This window comes from Antrostomus carolinensis, unplaced genomic scaffold (assembly GCF_000700745.2).
Source record: "Antrostomus carolinensis isolate BGI_N321 unplaced genomic scaffold, ASM70074v2 scaffold25961, whole genome shotgun sequence".
Classification (NCBI taxonomy): Eukaryota; Metazoa; Chordata; class Aves; order Caprimulgiformes; family Caprimulgidae; genus Antrostomus; species Antrostomus carolinensis.
In genome coordinates, this window is record NW_010296847.1 from 7,794 (window position 1) to 17,983 (window position 10,190).

Below are 10,190 nucleotides of genomic sequence, written 5' to 3' on the forward strand. Positions count from 1 at the left end.
AGAAAAGGTGCCAGGCTGTGGCTGGGCTGCGGGGTGGTGACACAGGGACGGCTGGGAGAAGGGGAAGGTGCCCGCCTCTGTTCCCATGATCTGGGCTGGCGAGGGGGGAAGAGGTGTCAGGACATTTGTCTAACAACCCCTCTTTAAACAAGCCCTCTGTGCTTTGCCCTAGAGCTGCTGAGAGTTCAGCTTGCCCCACCATCCATCCCAAACAGGCAAAGACGGAAAAAGCCTCTGTGGCCCAGGACCACACCGAGAACGGCGAGTGCCCGGCAGAGAGCCGGGAGAGCAAGGAATTCCAGATCGCAGCAGCCGAGGCGACGGCAGCCGCCACCCCCACGGCAAAGTCCTCGAGCGGCAAGGATGTCGTGCAGCAGGGCAGCAGCCAGGCCTCGCTGCAGGAGGAAGACCCCGAGAGGATGAAGCACAGTAAGATGAGAGCCTGGGGCTATGCTGGTTCAGGAGCCCGGAGAGGGGTGTCCCGTGGGGAGGGAAGGGGCTCTGCTCCAGCCAGGGTCTCTCTGAATGTCATAGAATCATGGAATGGTTTGGGTTGGAAGGGACCTTAAAGCTCATCCAGTCCCAACCCCCCTGCCAGCAGCAGGGACACCTTCCACTAGACCAGGTTGCTCAAAGCCTCATCCAACCTGGCCTTCAACACTTCCAGGGAGGAGCAGCCACAGCTTCCTTGGGCAACCTGTTCCAGTGTCTGACCACCCTTACAGTGAAGAACTTCTTCCTAATATCTCATCTAAACCTCCCCTCTTTCAGCTTAAACCCATTTCCCCTTGTTTTGTCATTAACTGCCCTTATGAAAAGTCCCTCCCCAGCTTTCTTGTAGCCCCTTCGGGTACTGGAATGTATCTGAGCCTTTTTTCTGCATCCTGATAATTTGCCCCCCCCCCAGTTTCTTGCAGCAGTGAGTTCCACAGAGAGTTAAAACCAGGTTGCAGCTGTGGTAGGGGTGTTTCTATAGGACCTATAGGATTGGAAATGGATTAAATTCCCTGCAGCATGGCAAGCTGCCGTGTCAGCCTGTCTGTCCTCACTGAGTGTGGCAGGTTAAACCAGAGTGTATCTGCCAAATGTGTTTTCCTCAAGTGTTGGGACGGGGTAAGGAGGCTCACTCTGCCCGTTGCCACTGCAGGGCTGGCAGGCAGGGCCATGGTTGTCCCCATCACTGCTTGCAGCTCCAAAGTGAAACACCACCGGCCACCTGAGCTGCTGAGACTGTGGAAACCGTGCAGGTTTCAGAGCTAGACAGAGCCACGACTTCCCCTGTTTGGATTGGCCTTGGATAGCGTTATTTCTCCTGGGTTTGTGGGGTGGGAAGCAGCGTCCTGTTACTGCTCAGTGGGGTGGCTGCTTCATTCAACAGCCCTGCATTTCACAGGGGTAAAGGCCTCCTCGAGGTGATCCACTCCTGACATAGAGTGTGTGCCCCAGCCCTTGCCTTAGGACTGCTGAAGCCCCCCTGACAGTACCGTTATTTGACCAAATCTCTCTCTCTGTTTCTCTCTTTTGAGTCAGGAAGGAAACAGAAAACTCCTAAGAAATTTACGGGGGAGCAGCCGTCCATCTCGGGGACGTTTGGACTGAAAGGTAATACAGGGATGACTCTGGTCAGCTCTAGGGTTGTAGCTTCTCCCTGGGGTGTTTCAGGGAAACCCCTTCCCCAAGAGCCCTCTTTGTGGTGGGGGTAGGTGACAGCCACCCAGGGTCTGGGGGTGTCACGCTGGAGGACGTGGTGCCTTTTACCATAAGTGTCCTAAATGGAATGAGGGGCAGCAGCAGAGCTGGCACTGATAACAACCCTGTCTGCTCTGCTCTGGAACCTGGCACTGGGAAATGAGGGAAGAGGAGACAAGGACCCAAGTCTGTCCAGCTTTAACACAAGAGTAACAAACTGCTGATGTCAGTGAGACATGAGAAACATCATCATCATCATCCCACCATCCTGGGATTTCACAGTATTTCCCATGGCATTGAGAAGGATTTCTGCTGTGTAGAAGGGCTGGGTGGCACATCCATCCCTCAGGCATTGTCTCCACTGCTGGTCACCCACATTCAAGAAGATCAGTTCAAGGGGGGAGAGATGTGTTACCGGGATGTTTTCTGAGGGGATGCTCAGAAGTTGGCTGCTTCAGCCTGACAAAGCAAGAGTGAGTGGGACTGTGGTTGTGCTCCATAAATACACCCAGCTGGGTACAGAGGAGGGAGGAAACCTGGAGCATCCCTGGCATGAGAGCAGCTGGATTCAGACTGGCTATGAGATACGTTCAATCAGGGAAATAAAAAGTGAGTTTCCAGGCACTGCAGGAGGCAGCACCTTCCAGTACAAGAAGCAGAGGCACTAATGGCTTTGAAGGAATGAAACACTTACTGAAGAGCAGGCTGGATGTGATCTCTGCAATTCCTTGTCCCTTGGCTCCTGGGAAGTCTGGGCTTGTTTCCCTTAACTTCCCCACAGAGGCACTGCCATAGACGGAAACATCTCCTGCGGGTTCCTCGAGAATAAGCTGATCTCCCTGCGTGACCCTCAGCCTCAAATGGAGGGTGAGATAAGGCAAGGGTTTGCCTACATCTCCTGGGTTCAAAGTGGCAGTTTGCTCCCCAAAAACAAGGGTGCCCCCAGCCCGTCATGGGGTGCTGTCTTCATTCACACCCTGGGTTTGCAAGAGGGATGGCCCACAAGTTCAGAGACACATGGACCCTCGTGGGGCAGGTGTGGGTTTGACCCTGGCACTCACAGTGCTGCCTCCAGCACCTTCTGCAGCAGCGCAGGCACAGGGCTGAACTGCGTGTGGATTTGGGGGTGCCCAGACCCAGGGAAGAGACACCTCCTTTCTTCACCAGCCTTTCCAAAGCATCGTTTGCAAGTTGCATTTTCCATTTCTTATGTCAGCCCAGGAATTGCTGAGGGATTCTGCAGAGCAGAGGGAGTTTGGGCAGCACTGCCACTGCTGGAGCGTTCTCAGCACGTGCTGAGCCTCCTCCTGCTCGCTCGGCCCCGCTTGGTGCCAGGAGGATGCTTTGGTGGTTGGCAGTGATGCCTTTAGCAGGCTGGATGGGGAAGCACATGCTTTGCCTGTGCAGTCGTGCAGGGATGAGGCACAGATGAGGGTATTAAAGCAAAGACTGAATAAAAATCCTCTTTCTTTCCAGGTCTTGTCAAAGCAGAGGACAAGGCGAAAGCCCATCGAGCCAAGAAGCTGGAGGGGAACACCAACACAGAGGAGCTGAAAAAGAAACCTCCAGGAGCTGGTGTGAAGAAGGAAGTGGCTGTGCATCTACCAGCAGGTGAGGCTGGTTGAGGAAGAGCCCAGGCAGCAGCTCTGTGTTCAGCTCTGTGTTCACCAGCTCAGTCCCTTGCTCTGCTCCAAGCCACCACAGTCCCCACCTTCACCTACAGTTAGTGGTCCAGTGGGCTGTTTGCTGGCTGAGTTTTCAAGCAGGTTTGCAAGCAGAAGCAGCACAAAATCAGAAGTGGGAGCACACAGCTCCTGCCCTTTCCAGGTGTAGCACAGATTTGGGAACAGCCACTGTTCCTAAAATACTGGTGCAGCCACAACTGGCATCCTGGAAGGGTTACTCTGCCTTCACTTCACTGCCAGGACAGACCTCTGCAAGTGTTGGGAGTTGACAGCCAAATTCTGGTTTCACTTGGCTTCAGTGTGACCACACTGTTGGGTCAGTGGCTGGGATGATGGTATTTTCCTAACATCATCTCCATGAATGATGCCAGTGCACAATTCTGGGTGTGATTATTTCTTCTCCGAGGTGCAGCCTACGCCCTAGCACAGGTTGCTGACTTTCCCTGGGAGCTCTGACAGCAGGAGGAACGCAGGATGTACAAGATAAACACAGCTGCAATGCCTTACATGGCTTTCAAATTCAAATAAACGACTCTCTGATCTCACAGCCGTGCAAAAGCATCCAAATAAACAGACTTGGCAGATTTTATTCAGACTGGGCTTCCCTTGCTGGAAGCCCAGCACTGTTCTGCTGAGGACACAGCGTGAACTCTGGACCTGGGAGCAGGTTTTGGCCCCACAGATCTCTTATTTTAGGGTGTTTTTTTAAGCCAGTCGCAGCCATTCAAATAAACATATGCCTGGAAGCTAGTGCTCCTCTAGCTGCCTGTGTGTCTACCAGGAAGAGGAGGACCAGGGGAGCTTTCCAGGCACACGTCCGGGTGGAGCAGAGACAATCACCTTTGTTTCACTCCCACTAACTGTTTCATTTGGCAAGGGGGAGTTATTCCACACAGGACAAGATGAGGAGGCTGAGGGCATCATCATGTTTTAACTCACAGTATGCAGGATGCCATCAGAGTTGGGAAGGTGAATCTCCTTTTCCCCATGAAATCCCAGCACATTGGGTAACTCCACGTAAAGTGTCCCAGTGACCCAGTTTGCTCAGGCAGCCTCAGGAGCTGTGGGGCAGGCAGAGCAGCAAGTGCCTCCATGGTTTGTGCCTGGCTTGGCCTGTGTCTGGCAGAGTATTTCTCTTTTTTTTTTCTTTAACTTTTCCTGATTCAGTGCTTTTTAATGTAGCTGAGCAGCCCAGGCAGGTTGTGGTCTCTGCAGCTGGGTGTAACATCTCTCTCCTCTCCCTCAACAGCAAACCCTGAGGACCAGTGGCAGCGGGAGATCAGCGAGAAGGGAGAAGTCGCCTGTCCAACCTGCAGTGTTATAACCAGGAAAACTGTTGTGGGGCTCAAAAAGCACATGGATGTCTGCCAGAAAGTAAGGACTTGTCTTATGAGCACGTTTTATGAGGAGTGGCTGAGGGAACTGGGGTTGTTGAGCCTGGAGAAAAGGAGGCTGAGGGGAGACCTTCTGGCTCTGTCCAAGTCCCTGAAAGGAGGGTGGAGAGAGGTGGGGGTGGGTCTGTTCAACCAAGGACCAAGGGACAGGACAAGAGGAAATGGGCTCCAGTTGTGCCCAGGGCAGTTGAGATGGGATGTGAGGAAGAATTTCTTTGCTGAAAGGGTTCTGAGGCATTGGAAGGGGTTGCCCAGGGCAGTGGTGGAGTCCCCATCCCTGGAGGGACTGAAGAGTCGTGTAGACACAGTGCTGAGGGACATGGGTTAGTCATAGGGGACTGGTCAGTGTTGGGTTCATGGTTGGACTCGATGAGCTTAAAGGGCTTTTCCAGTCCAGACCATTCTGGGATTCTGTGTGATTCTGTGACTTGCTTTATTTAATCACGTCTGGATTTTGGAGGTGAATGCATGTGTATGTGTGCCACTCATAAATGCATCTTGGTGCTCCTAAAACCAGTGCTGGGCTTTGCTTGATAGAGCACTTGCCAGTCACCTTCAGAGAGCTGGCTGCCTCACACTGATTCAGAGGGACTTGGATACCTAATTCTCAGTGGTTCTGAATCCCTTTGTGGTCTGGGCCCCTTGCCCCAGTGTCTCCAGCAGAATCTGGTACTTCTAGTAGCTAAATGAGTAGTTTTAAGGCTGGAGAGATTGTTGGGGTTGTCTCTAATCTGACCTCCTCCCGAGTCCTGGCTGTGGGATGGATGTCAGTGTGTGCCATGCCTCGCATCAGGCCAGATAAATTGTGGTTGAATGAGAGCACGTCTCGGGGAGACACCGAGCTTGGATGTGCTCAGGCAGGCTGTCGAGACGCAGGAGTTCAGTAATGGTGCGGTGAGAAATTGTCTCTGTGCCACACCACCATCCATCAGAGCACAGGATTACATCCTCATCCATCACCTGGTGCAGTTCAGAGCCATCACCACAGAAAGCCAACGTGGGATCGATGCCCCCAGCCTTGAAAAGTAATGTGGCTCGGCTTTGATTCCACATTAATTTCTGCAAATGCCTCCTCAGCCTTTGCCTCGCTGTTTACACAGCAGTGGGAGGCTGCTCTCCCTTCCCAACCTGGTAGTACATTGATGCTGGGCAGAATCCTGCCTCCTTCTAACATCCTCCTGGCTTCAGTGAGGTGGGGATTTTGGCCATCGCTGCTCATATCTCCTGCTCTTTGGAGCATCTCCCAGGCCAGGCAGGCTCCACATGGGCTGCACAGCCAGCCAGCCTGCTGAGTGTGCCTCTGCCAAGCCTGTCTTCCCTGCTATAAATAGGCCAATGGATGTTCAGCTGAGGAACTGGGGCTCCAACCCTAGCAGCGGGTGTTTTGTCACCCTTCCCCATGAGGCACAGTCCTTGCTGGGGCTGGCTGTGCTGCTCTGGGAGCTGGGATACTTTGCAGCATCACTGCCAGAGTAACCAGTGGTCCAGACAGAGAGGACAGTCCCCAAGCTCTGGGTGTGTGACCTCAGGGCCAGCTCTCAGCAGTTCATCTCTGGATGGCACGTCCTTAGCGAGGCCCTGCTGCTACAGGCACAGGGTTCCCCATCAGCAGTGACCCTGCAGTGCAGGCACCTTCTCAGCTCGCTCTCTGCTTTAATGATTGAAGCTTTTCTTAGCTGGACAGTGGGAAAAGGACATGCAGGCTCCCAAAACTCTTGTAAAACAACGGAAATTGGTTTCAGCATTCTTTGCTTGTCACTAAACAGTTTTCCCTGTTTCCTTTGGTTTTGAAAAGGAATTAAGGAATGGGGATGTTTGCAATGTGCTTGGGCCTGGAGGAGATGAGGGCAGGTGTATCCTCCCAGCATGGGAGAGCTTGTTAGAATGTGGGCATGGCATGTTCTTCAGTGTTGACTGGAGGAGTGAACCCCAACTTGCGTGGCATTGGCATTTGATGAGTCAAGGAGCTTTTAGCATCCACCTTGTTAGGATCCAGCACTTGGGTCTAGAACAAGATGAACTGACGGGAGCACAGGTACAAGTGAGTCATTCCCAGCAGGGTCCCAAACAAAATGGAACAGTTTATTCTTCATTTCCCCAGAGCTGCAAGATGAGGGGGAATTTCCAGCTCCATTTTTGTTTCCTCTCCAGCTTCTAGTCCAGGTTTGATTGAAGGGGAAGTGGTGACAGTGGAGCATCAGCCAGGCAGGAGGAGCAGGAATAGCCACGGCCATCCAGGCACCAGCTCCCTATGGAGACATCCTGTCTCTTGGTGCCCAGAGCATTCACCTCCTGAGTCAATAAATTCTGGTACCTGCCTCAGCAAAAGTCATCATCTGTTTACTCACTTTGCAGGTTCCCCTGGTACATCTGTGTGTGCGTTTAATGCATCTCCCCAGTCAGTCAGGAGGCCAAGTCAGGTCAAACAGCAGAGCAGTGGGAAGTGTTCTGCTGTGATCGTGTCCAGCAGCGTCTTAATTTCAAACAGCCCAGGCACCCAGAAAGCGTGTTGTCCGCCGGCATCTGTCGTGGTTCACAGGGCTGCAGAGCACAGTCCGCTAACACACTGGTAGATCAAAGCTTCTTCTCTCTCCTAACCCTGTAACAGGAAGACTAAGATACCAAGTCCAGATGTTTCCAGCCAGTGGGTCTTTAAATCTACATCCAAAATGGAATGTTTTCCAAAAATCGAGGCATGTGGGTTTGATAACAGTATCCAGGACAACAGAGAGAAAACTCTGAGCTGCAGGCTGGGCTTGGGATGGGGGACAGGGATGCTGCGTTGCCTGCTGGGTCCCACCACTGGGTTCTGCTGCAGCAATAGTCACCCATGGGGCTTATTGATGAAAAAATCTTGGAAAGCCCTTGGAAAACCGAAGGGGCCGTGGCCTCTGCGGTGACTTACCTCTAATTCCTTCAGCTGCAGGATGCCTTGAAGTGTCAGCACTGCAAAAAGCAGTTCAAGTCCAAAGCTGGGCTGAATTACCACACCATGGCTGAACACGTCAGCAAGGTAAGAGAGCTGGGCTGCCCTTGTCTCGTACCTTGTTTCTCGGTGTGGAGGCAGAAGATGAAGCAATCGGTGGTTCACTTCCCTTCGTCGTTGTAAAGGAGGGATTCACAACACCATCTCTGCAGCATTCCACTTACTGCACAGTCCAGACAGCAGCCTTATCCCTTCCCTGCCGAGCAAAGCCATTCCTTCCCAGGCAGCTAGTTAGGCTCACGTTGATCCTGGGATGTAGAGCAAAGGACTGGAAAAATAAACCAGGATTTTGAATCCCAGAACAGTGGAAGATTGGTGAGATGGATTTTGAGTGGCAAAGCTCTGCCTCTGAAACTGTGCCCACAAATCCAGGACTGCTGGGTTCTGCCTTGCACAAATCTCAAAATCCAGTCTTTAGCTTTCCACTGTGCATGTGAGAAGTAGCCACAAAATTTGTCATGAATAAAATCTGGCAGGCTCCAGTGTAGATGCTGTTCTTAAAAATCTGGTTGTGTACGTCTCCGAGATGCCAGGGAAGGTGTAACTGCATTTCTACATGTCCCGTGCTTACCACTTGTGACTTGTCTTTTACCTGTGCATTAACCTCCTGCTCTTCAGTCTGGCTGGTGAATCCTCCGTGCAGGAACTGCTCCTGGGTTTCTCAGCTGGCCCTTTGGGTGCAAACACAGGAAAGGAATGAGCAGATCTGGCCTGTAAGGGTGAAGGTGTTGGCAAGTGATAAAGCAGTGAGAGATCCAGCTCTTCTAACAAGAGGTTCCCCCCGGCTGAGGGCAGCTCCTGCGAGGCAGAGGTTGACCACTCACTCCTGGCACAGAGGACATGAGTAAATGGTTGACTCTGTTGCTTCTGTTACTTCCTTGTTTCCAGCCTGTTCCTGTGGAAACCACTGGACTTGGTGAACAGGAAGAAAAAAAAAGAGCGGGAAAGGCTGAGGAAAGTGCTAAAGCAGATGGGAAAACTGAAATGCCCAAATGAGGTACGAGAACAATTCCCGTTTCTCGTTCTGGGGAAAGGTGGAAGGAGTGAGTCCAGGTGCAGAGGGGGATGCGCACTGTCCAGCCATCCCTTGGCTTGACTTTTCCACCCTAGTTCAGCCATCCCAGTCCCCATCCCACTGGTTGTCCCAGCAGGAGGGTGGGCGTAGGGCAGGTTGAGGAGCGCTGAAGGTCAGGTTCTGCCCCCTGAACTCAGGAAGGGACACAGCCGGCGCTGTCCTGGGCACAGGGTAAAACTAAACCAAGTGGCACCGAAAAGCGGTCGCGAGCTGGTGGCAGACAAGTCATGAACAGGTAACAGGGGCGTGTGGCAGAGGTTTGTCCCCAGGGATGCTTTGCTCTCTGTGCAGGCAGTGCCTCCCCACCACCTTCCCCTCCCTCTGCCCGTCGTGTGTCTGTCTGGAGAGCTCTGTCGGGGTGTTGGGGGCTGCTCCCCCCATCCATCCGTGGCAATGTCGTGCCTGTGTGTGGCTCTTTGGGGCAGGGGGCCTGGCTGGTGATCCCCCATCGCTCAGAGGGGACAGGTTGGTGGAGCCACTCTGTGGAGGGGGCTCCTCAGGACGTGTTCAATGGCACCCTGACTATTTTGACATTGACACGTGAAGCCCCAGCCCTCCTTAACCCTTTCCTTCTCCTCACCTCCATAGGGCTGTGTGGCCAATTTCTCCAGCCTGATGGGCTACCAGTACCACCAGAAGCGATGTGGGAAGCAGCTCGCCGAGGCCGACAAGCCTGTCTTCAGCTGTCCACACTGCAACAAGAAGTACAAATCCAAGGCCGGCCACGACTATCATGTGCGGTCAGAACACATGGCCTCAGTGAGCCCCCCGGACACCTCGGCAGCCCAAGGAGTGGGGCCATCCCCCCCCGGGGGTGACTGCAGAGCTGCAGAGCCTGTGGGCAGGACAGAGCCGGGCAGGGACGGGCCAGGCAAGGCAGGTGCAGACATCAAACCGATGTTGTTTTTTCCCCTCACATCACCACGGACGTGTATTGTATGATGCCGTGTCAGGGGAACAGGCTGCAGCCCCCTCTGAAAAAGCAGGGAGCTGCGTTTGTGGGAGCAGAGCTGTTGGTAGCATTCCCCTTCCCTGCTGCCTGTGGGTCTGTGCTGCAGCCCACCCTGCATCCGTGCTCTGCAGGGAGCAAAAAACAGACCTCGGACCTCTCCCTCAGCAGCACGCAAGCACCGGCTGCTCGCCAGCTCTGGGGTGGCAGGATCCATCCCTGGGGAGCGTCCTTTTCTGTTCTGTTGATCCCTACTGACACTGCATCCGATGCTAATAGCTCCCTAACTCTAACAAATGGAGATGTTTATACACGTGGGAGCACCAGAGGATGCAATCGGTCCAGCATGTGGCTGTCTGCTGGGCATGGGAGGCACAGCTGCTCCCCACGTTCCCGTGCGCGGGTGCAGAGG

The 10,190-nt window shown here is 53.5% G+C and overlaps 1 protein-coding gene across 1 annotated transcript in view; it reads left to right on the forward strand.

The window, feature by feature from the left end:
* Nucleotides 1–10,190, forward strand: part of ZNF512B (zinc finger protein 512B) — a gene marked incomplete at its 3' end in the record, with an annotated part of 25,065 nt that overhangs the window by 3,662 nt on the left and 11,213 nt on the right. The window contains 9 exon segments of the mRNA XM_010178421.1: nucleotides 1–17; nucleotides 173–429; nucleotides 1,531–1,602; nucleotides 3,166–3,300; nucleotides 4,624–4,748; nucleotides 7,689–7,781; nucleotides 8,643–8,681; nucleotides 8,683–8,751; nucleotides 9,418–9,705. The exon segment at nucleotides 1–17 is cut by the window's left edge and continues 153 nt beyond it. Coding sequence (XP_010176723.1) covers nucleotides 1–17; nucleotides 173–429; nucleotides 1,531–1,602; nucleotides 3,166–3,300; nucleotides 4,624–4,748; nucleotides 7,689–7,781; nucleotides 8,643–8,681; nucleotides 8,683–8,751; nucleotides 9,418–9,705 — 1,095 coding nt within the window.